At 33.7% G+C, this 20,614-nt stretch overlaps 1 protein-coding gene across 18 annotated transcripts in view; it reads left to right on the top strand.

The window, feature by feature from the left end:
- BBS9 (Bardet-Biedl syndrome 9) overlaps nt 1–20,614 on the top strand; it is a 432,524-nt gene that overhangs the window by 218,750 nt on the left and 193,160 nt on the right. For all 18 annotated transcript variants that reach the window (XR_012010672.1, XM_072783523.1, XM_072783520.1 and 15 more), the window contains 3 exons: nt 2,814–2,909; nt 10,994–11,166; nt 15,056–15,208. Coding sequence is in view for 17 of the 18 variants with exons in the window: in XM_072783523.1 (XP_072639624.1) it covers nt 2,814–2,909; nt 10,994–11,166; nt 15,056–15,208 (422 nt within the window). In the remaining variant the exon portion in view is untranslated. The remainder of the gene's footprint in view (nt 1–2,813; nt 2,910–10,993; nt 11,167–15,055; nt 15,209–20,614) is intronic.

Raw genomic sequence — 20,614 nt, 5'->3', positions numbered from 1 at the left:
TTCAGTATTATACCTAGTGTTATTTTAGTTGTTTCTTTGACCAATAGCAATGTGTAAAGCAATGTTTTATAGCAGTTTTTCTCAATCTTTTTTTTATTACTGCTCCCCCAAAAGCCTTTTTTAGATAACTTTTTCCTAATTAGCCCCTCCATAAATTTTTAATAGCACAGATATCCTGTATATCTGTTCATATACTATATGAGTATCTATTTTTATAGATTAAATGAGTAAGATTTTTTGAGGTACATGAATCAGTTTTTGCCCCCTTAGAGGCAATATTTCCCCATTAAAAATGCATGGATGCATGGTACAGTGTACATATTTAGCTTATACATATTCTATCTTTAGGTGATATTATAGTGCTTCACATATAGTATAAGAATCATACAATATTCTACTTCCATTTCTCCTCTTTCAGCCTTTGTGCTATTGTTGTCTTATATTTTATATCCACATATTTTATAATTCATTGTTAGGAATTTTGCTTTAAATAGTTGATTATCTTTTAAAGAGAGATTAATAATAAGGATAATAGTATTATATATTTACTCATAGAATTGCCTTTTCTACTGCTCTTCATTCCTTTATGCAGAACCAGATATCCATCTGGTATCATTTACTTTTTTTTTTAAAAAAATTCTTCTTTAACATTTCTGTTAGTGCAGAGATACTGATTTTTTTCCAGCTTTTGTATGTCTGAAACAATATTTTTCTCATCTTTTTGAAAGATATTTTTATTGAGTAAAGAATTGCAGGTTAACAGTTTTTCTTTCAGTGTTTTAAAGATTGCTCCATTGTTTTTTGCCATTTCATTAACAAGACATATTAGATTCTTCTGTATGTAACTTGCCTTTTTCCTTTGGCTGCTTTTAAGATTTTTTTTTTTTTAAGAAGTTTAATTTTGATGTTCCTTGGTATCCTTTCTTTCCTTCCTTTCTTTCTTTCTTTCTTCTTTTTTTTTTTTTTTTTTTTAGATTTGTTTATTTGAGAGAGGGAGAGAGAGCATGAGCACGAGTTGGGGAAGGGACAAAGAGAGAATCTTCAAGCAGACTCCCCGCCCTAAGTCTGGAACCTGACCTGTGGCTTGATCTCACTGCCCATGAAATCATGAACTGAGCGCCACTAGTTTTGTTTTTATTTTTCTTATGCTTGGGGTTTGTAAAGATTTTTTGATCTGTAGTTTATAATTTTCATTCAGTTTGCAAATGTTTTGGCCATTATTTTTTCAAATATTTTTTCTCTCTTTGTAGCACTCTCTTCTCTGATACTCTGCCTTGTGAACTTTTGATACTTTAGCCTTCCCAGACTCCCGACTCTGTCTCCTCAGCTTGAGCGCAATGCCTGGGTTTCCCCTCCCTGTGTTGCAGCTTGAAATTTTCTCTAGGCAATAGGCTGGGCAATCATAGGACTAATTTTGTTCTTTGTCAGGGATCACTGTTGTTCATTTCCTGATCTCCAGTATCTTCAAAAACCTTTCATATGTTTTGTTCCATTTTTTAGTTGTTATAAGTAGAAGGGTAAATTTGGCCCTGGTTTCTTCATCTTGGTCTGAAGTGAAAGTCTTCAGTGTTGTAATTTTTATTTGTTTTTGAGTCAGGGTTCATTGCAATTTCTGATATGAATTTTTCAATACCTCTTTTTCTATAGGTTTCACTCTTTCTCTCTTTAATTTGCAGTTGATTTATTAAAGAATAAGATGATTTTTCCTGTGAGTTTCCTGCACTTTGAATTTTGTTGTTTACATCCCTGTGATGGTTAATATTTTCTCTGTCCACTTTATTGCCTGTTGACTGGTAGTTGCATCTAAAGGTATTAGAGTCAGGATTGATTATTTTAGCCACACTACTTCCATGGATTGGTGGTATATACTTTCAGCAGGGAGTACATATTATACATTTCTCTCTCTCTCTCTCTCTTTTTGTATGGTAACGATCATTGATTTTAATGCTGAGATCCTTTAAATGTATTAAAGTTGAAAAATGATGACATGGATTTCTTTCAAGTTTTCTTCAATATTTTGCTATATTATTTCTATGGAGATAACTTTCCCCTTACCTACTCTTGGCTGTGTGGTACAGTTTGAAAGGATCATCTGAATAAATGTTTGTTTTTTTTGTCTTACTGATTTTAATTTAATTTAATTTTTTAAAGACATTATTTATTTGTTCATGAGAGACACAGAGAGAGAGGAAGAGGCATAGGCAGAGAGAGAAGCAGGCTTCCCGTGAGGAGCCAGAAGTGGGACTTGATCTCAGGACCCCGGGATCATGCCCTGAGCCAAAGGCAGACACTTAACCTCTGAGCCACCAGGTGGCTTATTTTTTTAAAATAATGAGTTGATTCTCTAGAAGCCTCCATTAGTAAGCACTTGGCCTTGTTTCTGGTATCAATATGAACACATGCCATTAAGTTTTTTTGATGTGTTTCACTTTTTTTGATACTCAAATATTTTCTCTCTGGCTGGTAATCTCTTTAAGTTGGCTTTTACTTCATTCTACTCTATTAGTCACTGATAGTTTCCTTGCTTTCTGGTGTTACAGATATTTTAGGTTAATCTTGTATATTTCCTGCCTCAAACCTAGAATGAACCAGGTAGAAGGAAGGAAATTAAATGATCTCAGAGTGTTACTATGAGGGAGATATTTAAGCAATTGGGAATTACCATGGAAACCAGCTTATGTATTTTAATTCATACATGGGCTTTAAACACGACTGGTGACATAAAAAATACTTGTCATCAACGAAACTTCCTATTTCAAACATTGTTTTTCTTCGCAGTTATATAAGGTGATTTTTTTTTCTTTTCTTTGTAGGCTTTGCCAATCAGTCAGAAGATGATCAGGTGAATATAATGGGTTTTCGCTTCTTAGGAGGTTCCCGAGTTACTCTTCTTGCTTCAAAAACCTCTCGTAAGTAAAACCATGGTATTATTTCTTTTGGGATTTTCTGTTGAGGACACTACATCACAGGTCATCATCACATCAAGGATTTCTGCAAAGGGTGTGTTTAGTTAGATATTGAAAACTAATGGCCCTGGTATTAAGTATTTAGAACATAAAAGTTATGAAAATAAGATCCTGTTTTATTAAAGATATGTAACTTTGATTTTGGGCATTAGAGTTTGAGAGAGCAATTGAAGAATTGAAAATATTGTTGAGATACGTATATGACGAACTAGGTTTTAGAAACTTCTAGAAACTGGAATTAATTTGTGTGTTTATGTATATTCATATATCCAGAAGTGTGAATAGCTTTTGCTGACACTAATCTCAGTAGGATGAAAAATAGTAATTAGGTATTCAAGTTTGAATTTCAGATGTAAGTCTTCACTGATTTGGTTGCTTCACATGAGAATAATAATTGAAAGTACTCAATGTAAAACTCACTTCTGATGTTTGTGGGGTATTGAAGTTGCTAAACTCATCAAGTTATATACATCTACATGGAAATAAAGTTAAATATTATTAAAGTAGTGTTTAACAAATTTTAGGAACGCTAGGAGGGGGTTTGGATGAATAAATGCATATATTGAAATTTATATGTTAAAAAAGTTTGAGAACACTCCAATTTTAAAATCTCTGTAGTTTGTAAAATGGGTTTCCACTTTAAACTTTATGTATTTGCAGTTTTACTTGGTTATTTCTTGCATGATCAGAAGATACAGTAAAATAAGGACATATCCCTTTTGAAAAATGAAGGTGTTAACAGGAGGGATATAAACACATCCTTATTTTAGAAACTAACAATGTTACAGTTCTGGAATGTATAGATTGGTGGCTGGTGAAATAGACTTGGATACAACTAAAAATTATAGAATAAGACATAGAAATTAAAGATAATTCTTAAAAGAATGAGCAGATTCTGTACTTTTCATGGTCTTTTTGATTGGTCATGATTGCAGTACTTTTTGCATTGGCACCATTTTCTTTTGTTCAGTTTTAATCTTCAGTTGGATGATGGAATTATTTTAGTACATTTCTCTTTGTTAAACTGTTCTCTTTAAACTAAAAAATTGTTGCCAATTCTTTGGGAAATTGTACACACATATTTGACTTCAGTTGATGGTGCTGCGTGATGAATCTCCAATGGAGATTACTAAAAAAATGCAAAATGTGGGATCCCTGGGTGGCTCAGTGGTTGAGTGTCTGCCTTCGGCTCAGGGCATGATCCCGGGTCTGGGGATCGAGTCCCACATCAGGGTACCTGCGAGGAGCCTGCTTCTCTCTCTGCGTATGTCTCTGCTTCTCTCTCTCTTATGAATAAATAAATAAATCTTAAAAAAAATGCAAAATGTTATTCTTGGTCCCACATAAGTGGGAATAACTTATGTGCTAATTTGTTCTTTTATAGATAAGGTGATTCTTAGAGTGCTGCTATTGCCCATGATTTCACCAAATATCCAGATATATGGCAGTGCCTTCATATAGCCATAGTATGGGCAGACAGGCTAAGTAATGGAATAGAATAGGACTTTTTAAATAAGGAACCAAATGAGTTATGTAAACTGAAACCTGAAGGCAGCTATTACAAGTCCCTGAAGGTTTTTTTTGGCTTCAGTGACATACAGAATTCTACCTAGGAGATGTCCCTGGTGATAAATGGAGGTAGGTATGAAGAGTAGTTTTCTGGGGCTGAGGCAAATGTTGGTGCTCCCTTCTACTGTATCAGAGTGTTTATCTCCAAAAAGGAATGAAGTAATTTGTACCCAGTATGTGTTTGGCATCTTTATTTTTTTTGTAAAAGGCACATAGTTTTTGGTCTAGAAATCTGAATTAATAGAAAAAGCCTACATATGGAAAGAACTCAGTATTTCTTTCCTAGTAAACAGGTGCTTTGTAAGTCATATAGAGTTGTGTTTGGATATTGGGTAGTATTTTCTGTGGGCTCCACATATTCATCTCTTTTTAAAACCTGCCTGATAATTAACCAGGCCTTAAAGTGTGCTGATGGTAATGTTAGTTCAATCTTCTGATTAGTTATAGATCAGCCAAAGTAGACAAGAGAAAAGCGAATGCAGCTCATTGTCTAAAATACGAAATCACATTCTCTGGGGGAACTGAAAACGTTTTTATTTTTAGAAAATAGAGTAGTGCTTCAGTGTAATTAGAGTTTATTCTGTGAATTTTGGAAAAACAAAGCTTTGAAAATACTTAGGAGAAACACTCTTTGCTAGAAAAATTTCTAAGAATGATTTCCAGAGTCCTAAATTGAAAATAATAAGATGGATGATGGCTTTGTTTGTTACCTTGATTGTAGTGATAGTTTGATGAGTATCTGCACATGTCCAGATTAACCAAATTGTATACATTAACTATATGCAGCTTTTTTGTCTATCACTTATACCTCTGTAAAGTTGTTATAAAAATAATGTCAAGTTTTATAAGATCAAATGTTTCTATAATCAGAATTATAAATATTTGTACATGAAGTTTGATTATTTTGACTGATTTTAGTACACTGGGATTTCAGAAGGAATATACTATTGCCTAAATATGCCACTTTCTTATGCACCATTTCCAGTAACTTATTCCCTCATAAAACAAACACTGCCATCTCTCTCTCCTTCCTCCCTCCTACTTCTTTATCTCTATATTTTTCTTGGTGTTTTTTATTCTGTTTTTGTTGTTTTGTTTTTTAAATTTATTTATTTGAGAAAGAGAGAAAGAGTGTGTGTGCACGCACACAAGCTGGGGGGCAGTGTGCAGAGAGAGGGAGACAATCTTTAGCAGATACCCCGCTGAGCATGGAGTCTGACTCGGGGCTCTATCTTAGGACCCTGAGATTGTGACCCAAGCTGAAATCAAGAGCCAGATATTCAACCAACTGAGCCATCCAGGTGCCCCTCTGTTTCTATTTTGTCTTTATCTCTATAATGTCTTTTTGTACCTTGCCTTATTCTACTTGTTTCTTAAAAGATCAAACATAGTTAATAAAAGTTTCTAAAATATGAAAGGTGAAAATAAATAGAAACAAAAAATAAGAGCAGGAAATTTATAAAGATATGAATAAGATTAACACTCAGAAACATATATTGTACAGTTGATAGGGTGCAGACTCAAAGTAATAAGATGACATTTTAGTTCCAGTTTTTAAAATGTTCAAAGAATAAAATCAAGTAAGTTGTTTAGGAGATGCATAGCCATTACTGATGCTGAGTCCCGAATGAAATTTTTCTGAATTCACAAGGACAACTTCTTCAGTAATGTCTCTTTAGCTTATTTTTATAATTATAATGTTATATAATTACAATTTATAAGTAACAAGTTTCATAGAGATTTAAAAATAGTCATGAACTCAATTTACTAAACATAATACTGTCTCAGCTCAAATTAGTGCAGCCTGAGCAGCAGTTTAATCCAAGGATAAATTGAGAGTATCTAGTGTTGCAAGTTTTTAGTATCTGGTATTTTCACTAAGAATTAGACAACCAAACTCAGTAATTCAGAAATTCGAGATATATTGGAAAGAGTTGTGGGTTTTGTTTTGTTTTAAAATGAGCACAATAAGAACATGCTTCAATAATAATTGATAAGATGAAATTCAGTCGGAGAGGCTAATGATCAAGAAAAAGAAGGGGACTCACAAAGCAATGAAGTCCTTGAGAAGGAGAAAGGATGTGAATTGTAGAGCATGGGGACAGGGTAGATTGAAGGATAGGCCTTTGTAAGTTTACTGTGACAGGGGGTATTGGATATAGATTCAGAGAGATTCTGTAGATTTGTTGGTGGGAAGATAAAGGAACTTTGATGGTGTCTATATTTGAAAAAAACATTTGACATTGGTATTTTGGAAAATAAGAAAGCAAACTCATGAAAGGATAAGGTAATGCTGAGTACCCATTTGAAGTTTCAGATCCTGAATTTTGAAGTGAAACCAAGACATCCTTAGATTTTCTCTGGCAGTGATTTGTTTATTAGCATCCAAGCAACTAAAGTCAAGGCTGAGACTTTGAAACAGATAATTGGAAGCAAAATATTTTTGTGAGAATGATTATAATAATCAACTACCAAATCTAAGCTGGTAAGAAGAGAAATAAAGATTAGAGAAAACTCATACATGGTGAAAAATTAATGGGTTCAATGGATCACAAGTTTTAAGATTGAAGAAGTAGCATAGTGAGAGTTCTAGAACAAGTGAGCTAGAGTAAGAAAAGGTGGTAGTCAGAGAATGAATGAGATATTGATGTTAGAGTTCAGAGGAACTGCAGATTCTGATAAAGACAGGGTTATCAGACAAGGTGTGACCTTGGGGAGGGCATTGTGAAGATGCAAGAAGACCAATGGAGGCAGGGCTTTCAAGGAAATGTATTACAGTTATGATTATTAAAGGAGCCTGTTTGATGTGAGCACAATAAGTGAGAAAAAGAAGCACTTTCAGATACATTATTGTGAAATTTTTAAAAAGCTACACAAGAAAGATAAATCAAGAAAGCATTTTAACTTATAAGCAAAATCTTTGGATATTAGAGGACAATGGAAAAATTTCCTAAAGATCTGAAGGAAATGATATTCAAGTTAGAATTTTGTGCCTTGCTAAACTGATAGCTAGTTAGCAATGAATACTGAGTAAACCTGTATTTTCAGTGTCACAAGTAGGGCTAAGCAATTCTAAATAGTAAACTTATGTAGCTTCAGGTGGGCCTTTGGAAAATGGGAAAGATAGTTAATACACTGAACATTTCAATATGCTGAAAGATTTTTACATACTGGAAAGAGCAATTGAATTAAGATCAAGTGTAAAAGTCATTTGCTTGTCTGTTTTGATTATCTTGCTTTCAGATATAATGAAAAAATTATAGTCCTGTATATGAATAAAGGTTGGGTCTTGAAAAAGGTTTTCTTTTTACACCTGCCCAAAAGAAAGCATATGTGATCTTGAACTGTGTTAACCAAAATATTTTTAGAACAAGGAAAGTAAGACTGTTGCTCTTTTTCATCTGAGTAGACCATACCTTTGTTCATTTTTTATTCAGTAGACATATTAGATATAAAGACTGTCATGGCTCCTGTGGAGCTCTTGGACTAATGGGAGAGACAAGCAGAGAACCGATAATAGAAAGTTTGGTATGCTAACAGAAGTACCCTTTAGGTGCAATTAGAACCCAAAGGAATGAGGTTCCATGAGATTTTATGTGTAAAGGATCTTGAAGAATGAATAGGAGATTATTAGGTGGATGGCATTTCAGAAAGAGGAGAAGGTTATTAAAGCATGGAGTTTTAGAGGTCAGTTTTATTCTGTGCCTGGAAGTTCATGTAGTAGGGGCTCTGTGAGAGGTCTTTTTTTTTTTTAATTTTTTACTTATTTTTTTAAAGTAGGCTCCATGCCCAGTGTGGAACCCATTGCAGGGCTTGAACTTACAGCCCTGAGAGCAAGACCTGAACTGAGATCAAGAGTTGGAAGCCTAACTGACTGAGCCACTCAGGTGCCCTTGTCCTTAAATGAGACTAAGAATTTAGAGACAAATGTAGTGATCAAATCTGATGTATAGAGTGATTTATCAATATAGCATTACTGTTGATATTTATCTTAGAACTTCTTAGCGGTATTACCAAGGGGCAATGGGAATATTAAATAAATCCAGATTGGGGATGCCTGGGTGTCTCAGTGGTTGAGCATCTGCCTTTGGCTCAGGTCGTGATCCCAGGGTCCTGGTGTCGAGTCCCGCATCATGCTCCCCGCAGGGAGCTTGCTTCTCTCTCTGCCTATCTCTGCTTCTCTCTCTGTGTCTCTCATGAATAAATAAATAGAATCTTAAAAAAAAATCCAGATTGGAATAAGCTTCTTGAGAAGTAAATATAGAGAAATCATCCATAGTTTCTACTAATATTGAAGAAGTTGTAGTTTTGGAATATTATATTAATATCTACTGAAATTGTTTATATTGTTTCCTCCAACTTTTTGGTTTAAAAAGCATTCATCTGCTTATCTATCACATTTTAAAATTTCCAAATAGCATAAATTACATTTATGCTATGTTTATGATATGAATACAAACATTATTTATTTCGATGAACTTCAGATGTCTGACATGAATAGAGACTGACGTGATACATTTTTTTGTGCCCTGTTTAGTTAAATATATTATTTTCTCCATTTGTAGTAGAGTGGAATGGCAATTGACTGGGCTCCAATTATCCAAATTTATTTCATTTGGAGGCTGAAATGGTTATTTCCACTGAGCTGCTATTACAAGATGCAAAGGAAAAGAGATAAAAAAAATAAATTGAATGTTCATTTTGGCAGCTACTTTAATTACGAATATTGTAAGGGTGTATTTTAAAATACAACTTTCTTCTTTCATGTTATATTATAAATAGAAATTTTTATTCCTCCTTTCCATGAAATGTATACTCTGGAAAGTCTCCAGGGCAATATTAACCATCTTGGAGTACTAATACTGGGAAAATGCTTAATAATAAAAATAATGCCTTATAAATCTTTGACTCACTAATTCTTGTTGATTTTTGGTAATCTGAAAAAAAATCAACTTAAAATATTGTGTTTGTATTTCTAAATCTTATATTTAATTGTAAAATTTTTCATTGCAAAAATTTTAGTTTTCCTTTCTCCTGAATGTGTTGATAAAAATGAGAAAATAATTGAAGCCCAAATTTTAAAGTTACAGAAAATCACACCTATTTAAATGTTTATTATGGTTTTTACATTTCTGTTATTTGGTGACATTCCTGTACTATACTTGGTCACAGTAGAGTTCTGTCTTAGTCCATTTGGGCTATTATAACTAAACACCATAGATTGGGTGGCTTTTGTACAACAGTAATTTATTTCTCACAGTTCTTGAGACTTCGAAGTCCGAAATCAGGTGCCAGTAGATTGGGTGTCTGATGTGGAACTACATCCTGGTTCACAGATGCCTGTGTTTTTGCTATGTCCTCACAATTCAGAAGGGGCAAGTTTCTTTTAGAAGGTCACTAATTCTATTCACGAGGGCTCCACCCTCATGACCTAATCACCAAGAGGCCCCATTTCCAAGTACCGTTGTCTTGGATCTTAGGATTTAACATGTGAATTTTGAAGGGAACACAAAATCAGTCTATGGCAAGTACCTGTTGGGTACTTTTTACTAATTTTATTTATGTTTGAGTTTTTCATTGAGCTTTTGATTGTTCACTTGTTTTACTCTATACTTTTTGTACAAGACAGTTTAAAGTTTTACAATCAATATTTTTTGAACATCTGATTTTGTTTGATCTAAATTTAAAAAACAAAGGAAAATTGCATTTGTATAGATCTTTTCCATAGAGTATTATATTTGATCTTCATACTAACCTGTGAGGTATGTTTTATTTTCCCATTTGTGTACATGGAAAATTTGAAGATTCGATCATTTATTTGTACTGAAGTCATAAATTTAAAAATTTACTCAATTTTAAGTTTTGACCAGAGGATAAGACTAGAGAAACAGGATTTTCCTCCTAACATGATGCCTTTAATATTACTACATATGCCACCACCATCTATGACCTGGACCATGGTTTTAATGTCCTAACTGTAAGTCTATTCTTGCCCCTTTCTAATTCATTTTCTACTTGGCAGCTGTTATAATAAAAACAAAGAAACAAGTAATCACAGATTATATCCTACCACTCTCTAGCTTGAAATCCTTTGTATTTATAGTAATACCCTCCTGCTTTTCTTTTCATTTCCTTTCTTTTCCTTTTCCTTTTCTTTTTTAGAGGGACACAAATTTGGGTGTTTTTATTGTATTGAAACCTATGATAAGAAACATAGGGAAAAGAACTATACTCTATAGCTTGCTACTGTGACCACATACCTTTGGAATTAAATTTGAAAATGTTAAATAGTTGATGTAGAAAACTACAATAAGGCAGTGGAAATCATATTTATATTTCAAAAAAACCTTTGTCCTTTTTGCTTGGATAATCATGTCAGAGTTAGTGATAATTCACATAGATTTAGCTGGCAATTATGTGTTAATGAGCATTATCCTTAATTATTTTTTCTCTCTTAGAACGATATCGCATTCAGAGTGAACAATTTGAAGATCTTTGGCTCATAACAAATGAACTTATTATCCGCCTTCAAGAATACTTTGAAAAACAGGGAATCAAAGATTTTGCCTGTTCTTTTTCTGGATCTATGCCCCTTCAAGAATATTTTGAGTTGATTGATCATCATTTTGAGGTGTGTATGATCATAAGTCATATTATCTGTAATTTTTCAATGTATGAAAGAGAAAGAGATGCTACAGAGGAAAGAATTCTAGTATACTTGCTATTAGGTAGAGTGTTTCACGTAGTTATTTTATGTGGATGGTAGATTTTGTGTATCTGTTCCTGCCCTCTTGCCTAGTTTGTGATCATTTGCAGACATTAACTCAGTGGCTGCCTGGAGCTAAGCATGTGGTCTGGCTTCAGAACAGAGTTGATTTAATTCTCCCACATGAGGACTTAAACTTTGACCCCAATAACCCAGTGTTAAAACTATTTGAGCTTATCGGCAGCCGTTTGGCTAACTAATTCTAGCAGGCCATAAATGAGGTGTGATTATAAAGTAAAGTGATTTTTCCTTTTCTTTTTTAACAAGCACACCAGAACTTCTGCATCTGAATGAGGGCTAACCACATAAAATATTCTTCAGTATCTGGCACAGTGGGCACTTAGTAATGCTGAATGATTAAATGTCTCAACAAATAAGATCTGACATTGACTGGGTTGCCTGAATATGTTTGCATTTCTTCTGTGGAAGAGCCTGTGTTAGATTGTCCTGAGTATCATCATAATATAAAATTTTCATTCCTTGAAGATTGATTTGTTTGGAAAAAGTCAAGAGTCATGTTTTGTAAATAAATCGGACAATGACAGTCATTGTTTTAAAAAATCTCATGTGTTAAAAAAAAATTCACCAGGTTCTACTTACTTATTTGCCCATAAATATACTGTGTAGACAATTAAAGGGTGGGGGGAGGATTTCAAAAGGATTTTGAATGTTATTCAAGGAAGAATTGGTTCTCTAGTATAACTACTTTTTAAGGAATCAATAGGTTTTTGCATCTTAGTTTATAAACTATGATGTGTGAGTGTGTGCGTGATAGAGAAAGACAGAGAATATGTTATGTGAATATTCCATAATGTTCAATCCCTTGGACATCCTAAGAACATTGACTCTAACCTATAAAAACTTCTTCTTTTGTATAGTGTGAACATAAAGGGAAAATTTCAGTACATATAGTCACAAATAGCATGTCATTATCAAATAAATTGAACTTACTTGAGTTCTCTTTCATCTATGCTGATAGTATTTTATAGGGCAGTATGCTTTTGGCCAAATTATGGGACCAAAATTGACAGTTTGAGGAATATATTTAGGTATTTTAAGGATTGAGAACCTTTGCAGTCCTCTAGGATATATTTTTAAAAATTCCTGCTTCACTGTGCAAAACTGGGATCTAGTGATTTATAGAAGGAAGAGCCTACAAAAAGACTATAGTAATTATATATCTGTAATATTTAAAGCACAAAATATTAGATTCTGATTGACTGACTGTAAGATTGACATACAGTTTTCACCCTTATTTGCTAGCTAGTAAATCCCTGGAGTTTCCACATCAGGGGCATTTCCTTTCTTGGAAGGATTTAGGGAACATGAACTACAGGTATTTCCATTTGTTACACAGTTTAAAAGGAGCATCATTATACTTCCTTTCTCTCTGGCCCCATTCTCTAATAAAAAAAATGATTTTAAGCTTTGAATCAAGATGGCTTTTGGAATACAAGTGTCTCAGTATAAGTTATGAAGGCAGGAATTTTTGTCTCTTTTATTCATTGCTGTAATTTCCCACACCTAGAGCAATGCTTGGCCCTGGAATCAGTAATATTTGTTAAATGTTGAAATTCTGACACATGAAAACATTTTAATCAATGATGTTTGGTTACACATTCAATGAAATAAATGATGACCTGGCTGATGTGTCAGTATTGAAAGTATCTTTAGTAAATAAATATTATAGCTGGAAATTATATTTTAAAAGAATGTATCAGTGATAATTAAGCTAATATTCTTTTTAAAAAATTTAGTTATTTAAAAAATTATCATTTAACTTTTGATAATGAAAAGGTTCTTTTTCCCCCTTCAGGAGAATATTCTTTGATTTAGTTACTTAGTGCATCTGAAATTGGGATTAAAAGAGTAATAAAATTCCAAGTTTTTTTTTTTTAAATCATGTATTTGGAGAATACGTATACTGAAAAGGAAGTTTGGTTTGATATAAGAAATTTAAACTGCAAAATGTTTGATTTTTGATCTTTAAAAATAATTTTCTTGAGAGAAAGAGAGAGAGCGAGCAAGCGAGAGCTTTTGCACAGGGTGGGTAGGGGCAGAGGGAGAGAGAGAATCTTAAGCAGGCTTCAGGCTCATTACAGCTGGATGCAGGCTTGATCTCACAACCCTGAGATCATGACCTGAGCCAAAATCAAGATTTGGGTGCTTAACCAACTGAGCCACCCAGGTGCACCTGATTTCTGAACATTTTGAAAATGCTATTTATTTCAGGACTAGTTTATGACTGTTTTGTAAAGTTGAATTAGCAGTTCACATAATTTGATTTCATCGAGTGTTCCTTCTACTCTACGACTCTGACTAGCTTTCTTTTATTTTAATAATATTAAATTCAAAGGTTATGAGAAGAGTTTTGATAAAAAGAGTCTGTTTCAGATGCTCCTCCTTCAGCCACTCAGTCTCCTCTTTGAAAGCAACTTTTGGAGTCCCATTTCTTATATATGTTTTTAGAAATATTATATCCAGTAAGAACTATGTTAATATACAGATTTCTTTTTAAAAAATACATGAATGGTAGCATTTTATACATACTATTCTGTGTTTGGTTTTGTTTTGCTTTGTTTCGTTCAAAGCATCTTTGGATAACATTGCATATCAGTACTTAGAGGTCCTACAAAGTAGTCTTCTTTATTATTTAACCTGTTCCCCTATTGATGAGTATTTTGATTATTAATAATATCTTACTATAATACAATAGAACAAATAATTCTGTAATGAATATCTTCATATGTTATTACTTTTTGCGAGCATACTTCTAGGATAAATTGCTGGATATGGGCTTGCTAGATCAAAGGCTATATTGTTTGAGAGCTATTTGTATTAGCTTTTTATTAAATTTTGTCCTTTTTTCTATTGATTGATGCTCTTTCTTACTGATTTGTATTGGATTTTGGTCCTTTTCTCATTGATTCTTAGATACTCTCTAGATATTATGGGCTTGACTTTTTATCTCTGTGGTTATTGCTATTATTTTTACATTTTGTTGTCTTGTCACTTAATATTTTTTTAACCAAATAGAATTCCTTTTTTTCCCCCTTAGTTACAGATTTATCAAGGTATGAGTATGTGTCTGGCTTTTGCCTTTTGAATTATAAGTGTCTTTTTCATGGCAAGATTATTTAAAAAATCTAATTTTTCTAGTACTTTTGTTGTGCCTAAGCTTTTTATTTTTCTAGTTGATTTTGCTGTAAAGACTGGGTGAGAAATTCTTATTCTTTTTTCTCATGTAATCAGTTATTACAGGACATTTATTAAATAATCTGTCTTGGGGATCCCTGGGTGGCTCAGTGGTTTGGCGCCTCCCTTTGGCCAAGGGTGCGATCCTGGAGTCCCGGGATTGAGTTTGCATCGGGCTCCCGGCATGGAGCCTGCTTCTCCCTCCTCCTGTGTCTCTGCCCCTCTCTCTCTCTTTCTCTCTCTCTCTCTCTCTCTCTCATAAATAAATAAATAAATAAATAAATAAATAAATAAATAAATAAATCTTTAAAAAAAATCTGTCTTTTCCCCAGTGATACTAGGTCATTTTTACTGAATTTCCATTTGACCTATCATTCTCTATTATCAACCTATTCACATACCAAAATATCACAGTTTTAATTCTAATTCTCTTAACTATAATACATTTAAATTTCTTCATTACTCTCTTTTAAGCTTTAGTTGACATTGTCTGTATTCTTACTTTAAAGGTGTTTTGTTGTGCATGTTTAACCTGAATTTAAGAAATTCTTTATTGTAGTTGCGGATAAATGGTGAAAAATTAGAAGAACTCTTATCTGAAAGAGCAGTACAATTTCGAGCCATTCAACGCCGACTATTAACAAGGTTCAAAGATAAAACACCTGCCCCCCTCCAACACCTGGACACCTTGCTAGATGGAACTTATAAGCAGGTAAGTATGTTATCAATGATTGTTTTCCACTACTAAACATAATTTTTATCCCTAGCCCTAGTTATACACTAGAACGTCAAGTTAGATATTTCTTCCCTGTGTACCTTAGAGCAGCAAATAGCAAACAAGCTTTAGAGTCAGAAAAACCTAGGATCAAAGTCCAGCTTTGTGACTTTCTAATTATGTGATCTTGAGTAAATTACATAAGATCTATCAGTTTCCACATTTTACCTCCCACAGTTATTGTGAAGATTTTTGATCATTTATGTGAAGCAGCCAGCCAGCACAATGCCAGGCACATAGTATGTGCTTGATAAATAGTAGCTATTATGCTTAGTATTAATATTAAATAATTTTTGGTGCATCTCATAATTATCACCATAATTCCCTAATTGTCCTACTGAGCAATGGCTTACACTTTCATTTTTTATGTCAGTTGATGTTTTGAGATGGAATTCTTAAACAGCTTTTATGTTCTTGTTCAAAAAGATTTATTTCTTCCTCTTCCTGATTCTTCTTTCCATTAGTAGTTTATCCTTCACATGGCTAGGGTGATCTGACTCTCATTCTTACAGTATTCTGTCACCAAAAGCTATTCAAAGTTGAAGTGATAGTTTTTAAAATTTAAAATTTTATGGGTAAGACCTCTGCCAGGTCCACTATACTGGAGTCAGCTTTGAATGACTACATATCTTATGACTTCTTAATTTTTTTTTAAATTTATTATTTATGATAGAGAGAGAGAGAGAGAGAGAGAGAGGCAGAGACACAGGCAGAGGGAGAAGCAGGCTCCATGCACCGGGAGCCGGTCGTGGGATTTGATCCCAGGTCTCCAGGATCGCGCCCTGGGCCAAAGGCAGGCGCCAAACCGCTGCGCCACCCAGGGATCCCTCTTATGACTTCTATACAAGATCACTAATCTGTTTCAAAATCAGTATTGGTCATATGAACATTTTGTTCATTTTTTATTTCAATTTTTTTGAGATAGTTATATGTTCAATTGCAGTTATAACAATCTGCATTGTTACATGAGATAGATAGATCTCATGTATTCTTTATTCACTTTCCTCCAGTTGTAACATTTTGCAAACCTACAGTATACCACAACCAGGATTTAGCATTGATAAAATCCGTGGATTTTATTCAGAATTCCATGATTTTACTTGTGCTAGTTAGTGGTGGGTATGTGTGTTTTAAGCTCTATACAATTTTATCACATATGTAGGTTCATATATACACCACCACATTCAAGATAAACAGCTCCATCACCACAAAACTCTTGTCATGTTGCCTTTTATTGCCACCCCTACCCCCACAGCCCTCCTCTATCATATTCCGTTGGCTTTGAATGGACAAATCAGAGTTTTTTTCAGTTAGCTTCCCTAGAGGAAAGAAGAATAAGACATCAATAAATGTATTGATAATACAGTTGTTCTTGAAATATTCATGGTTATGTGAAAATTAGAAGCAATTTGAGAGACAGTCTGTAGAAGCAGTAGGGTACTAAAACACTGGGCTTGCAGTCCAAAGACCCCAGTTCTGTCACTTATTAGCTTTATGGCTTTTGGCAGTTGCCCTGACCCTCTCAGAACTTCAGTTTCTTTCTGTAAAATGGGATAAATACCATGTTGTTACAAAGATTCTGTTTGCCAATATATGTGGAAATGCTTGGCAAATTGTTTTACAAATCTAGATGGCCAGTTCCCTTTGTGCTGGTGCAATTATGACTCCCAACTCAGTTGCTAATGATGTTCTTTCTGTTCTATGTTTCTTTTCTTCTTAAGTATGCTTTTTGTTTTGGTTTGTTTTTCATTTCCTTTCTTTTTTTCCTCTCTACCTTCATGTTTCTTTGATGACTTTATCTCATTCTATACCTGCCTATGCTTGGGGCTAAAAATAGGCTGACTCTTGTCTTTAATGATACTCTATATTTTGGACACAATGGCAGAGGAGTGTGTAAAGGAAGTTGATGAGGATGTTTGATTTAATGCTTTCCATATTTTCTATATAGTAAGGCTTCCTTTGTCTTTTTTTTTTTTAATTTTTATTTATTTATGATAGTCACAGAGAGAGAAGGAGAGAGAGGCAGAGACAGGCAGAGGGAGAAGCAAGGCTCCATGCACCGGGAGCCTGATGTGGGATTCGATCCCAGGTCTCCAGGATCACGCCCTGGGCCAAAGGCAGGCGCCAAACTGCTGCGCCACCCAGGGATCCCATTCCTTTGTCTTTTGTATGTTTAAAGTGCTAGATTTTTTTTTTTTTTTGCTTAGTCTCAGTGTTGGGTTTTTCCATGATTTGTAATATTGCAGACAAGACGATTAAAACCATGGGTTTTAGCTTTAAATCCCCATTCATTTTAGATTAAAAAGAAAATGAATAAGCTTTTGAAAGATATGAATAGTATAAAGAATTTGACTTAGTTTTAATGTAATTTACTACTCAATTTTATTATATGTTCATATTAAATTATAGTGAGATATTGATTGTTCTCTATTTTAACTCTCTTTAGTTAACTTTTAATGACATATTTAATACATGGATATAATTTTCCCCCAAAATGATAAGGTTATACACTGTGCTAAATTCTCTATCATGGCCCTTTATCATCTCCTCAAAAATGTAATCACTTTTATGATTTTGTGTTTTTCCAGACCTTTTTTTTTTTTTCCATTCAGAAATGAAGTATTATTTTATGAGGCTAAAATAATCCATAAATAGTATTATACTATATGTATTGGTATACTTCTCTTTTTCCTTTTTCTTCTAACAGTGTGTAGTGGAGCTCTTTCTGTATTAATGTATAGACCTACCTCTCTGTGTGTTATGTAGTATATATAATCTGTAGTATGGACAAACTATAGGTTATTAAAGAATGGATCATAATAGTAGTTTCAATGTTGAGTCTAACAGTGAGAAAAATCCCTTTTAGACATCCTACTGTGACCAAAAGGGATATGACATACTTCACTATCACATACTTTCTGTACCTAGTGTAAATTTTTTTTATCTTTATCCTTTGCCTGGGTAGGGGGCATGATTTAATTGGCCGATTAGCTGAATGCTTGATATAATGAGCCATGCTAGAGTTTGATCTTAATTTCCATGGCATGACTGTCAGTAGATTTTTAATGTGTTTTCCTAACATAGCAGCTTAAATTAGATCTGTTACCCGTGTAGAATCCTTGTTTTCTCATGTGTAGGGAGCGTGTAATTTTTTTTTTTGTTAATCATTCTGTGGGTCTTAGTGCCACCTTAGTTCAACCAGGAGCAGTTAAGAGAAGCACTCTGAGCTATCCAGTGAAAGATTTACATTTTATTGCATTTATCACCATGTATCTGGAGGATGTTTCATTGTTAGCATTTAATGAACAGTGATAATTGGCTTATGTGAAAATAGAAGCAGAAGCCAGTATCCTCCTAAAACTAGTGTGTAAACTCTCTGAAGGCAAGAACTTTTTTTTCTTTTGCTTTACTCACTGCTATTTTCTTAGGATGATAGATTTCTTGCCACATTATAGGTGCTTAATAAATATTTGCTCTATTAATGAATTCTTTATTGCCACTAACTAATATAATTTATTGAAACTATATTTTTGATAATAGCAACACTACAAAGAACAGATTGATAGAGAATTCTTTGAGTTCAGGCTCATGAATCATTGGGATGGTTTGTTTTAAAATCCCCAAATGCCACTAAAAGAAACTCTCTTCTGCCTTCCTAAATAATTTAGCAGAAACTGCAGGTACTGCTTGCTTACCTAATGAGCCCATGAAGTAGGCCTCTCACCTTTGTATGGCTTGCAGTTTAGGTATCTTTGATTTTGGTCCACAAGGGCCTAATAGAGAAAGCTGCTGCTTCTAAGGTTGTAGTAAGACATCCAACATTGTTTTCTTTAGATACATGCCAATAAGTGCTCTAGGGTTTAAAAGGACATATCTGAAGTATCTTAGTAAAATGATTAAGAACTCTATGTCTAGAGTTAGCTTGATTATGTTCTAGTCTTGGCTCTGTGACCTTTGGCAAATTACTTAAACAGAGAAAACAAAACCAATCCTAAGCATCAGTGTTCCTACCTGTAGAATGCTCCTTCTTTTATGGGGTTGTTATGAGGACTGAAATGTATAAACATGTAGATTGCTTAGGATAGTGCATGGTACAGAATGAGCTCTCAACAAATGTTAACTACAACTCTGGGAGACTGTTCTTCATTTTTATTTGACCTAGTTATACTATCTCAAAACAGCACTATTCATTTTTTCAGACAAAAGAGGTTATAATAATACATCATCTTTCTGAAATTTTGCTGTCAATCTCATAAATCTAGACCTCAGCTAAGAATGAGAAAGATCCTTTATCCTTATGGGCATCCCCACACTTCTTTGTGTGTTGTTTGGTTCCAGAGAGGATACCAAAAGGGAAGGGGGCATCAGGATCATGAGGTCAAGTGGATGTCCTTCCTGAATCCCTGATTGTTTCCCTAGAAGAAAAATTTTTAAAAATTTCACTCAAACACACACACACACACACACACACACACACACATTGCTTTGCATAAATGTACCAAATTATAGTTCCACAAGCAGTATAGGAAAATGTCTGTTTTCTGGGCATTATTGTTTTGATCTTTACAGTTTTTAACTGAAAAGAGAATATGATTGTTGTTTTATCTTTTTTTTCTTTGCTTATTAGTGATGTTGAATTTTTAAAAATGTTAATTAGCCATTTGTATTTGTTTTATAGTGATTTATGTGTGTATATTTTCTGTTCAGTAGTCTGTCAGGTAGTTCAGCTTTTTCTTGTTATTTTACGTATGTTAGGAATGGCAATCTTTTATCATACTTTTGTCATGCATAAAAATACATATATGAGGGATATAATCTCTTTTCATGTATGAAAAAAGTTTTACCAATTTGTTATTTGCCTTTTATTTTTATTTATAATGTTTTTTTTGACATGTAAAGTTTAAAAAGCAATTATGTAATAAAATCTATCCATTTTTTTCCTTTAGGCTTCTCTGCCTAAGAAAGCCTTTCCCATGCCAAGAGTACATGAATATCAACATGTAATTTATTCTAGCATTTTTATGTTATCATTTTTTATATATACTTTTAAAATGCATCTGGAACGTATTATGCAATTTAGTGGGAATCTAATCTCCCTGCCAAAAATGGTGAGCGAGTTGTCTCAGCCCCTGCTTATTATTACATAATCCATTTTTCTCTTGCTAAGCTAATGTACTACCTGTATCTTTAATGATTTTACTGTATAGCAAACCACCTCAAACCTTAGTGACTTAAAACAGCAGTAATTCATTGTTGTTCACTTGGGCAGTTCTGTTGATCTGGGCCATGCTTGGTTGATCTCCACTGGGCTCACTCATGTGTGTCCCTGGTCAGCTGATGGCT

This window comes from Canis lupus, chromosome 18, assembly GCF_048164855.1.
Source record: "Canis lupus baileyi chromosome 18, mCanLup2.hap1, whole genome shotgun sequence".
Lineage (NCBI taxonomy): Eukaryota > Metazoa > Chordata > Mammalia > Carnivora > Canidae > Canis > Canis lupus.
Note: the sequence above shows the minus strand (reverse complement) of the source record. Positions and strands in the feature narration are given on the sequence as shown.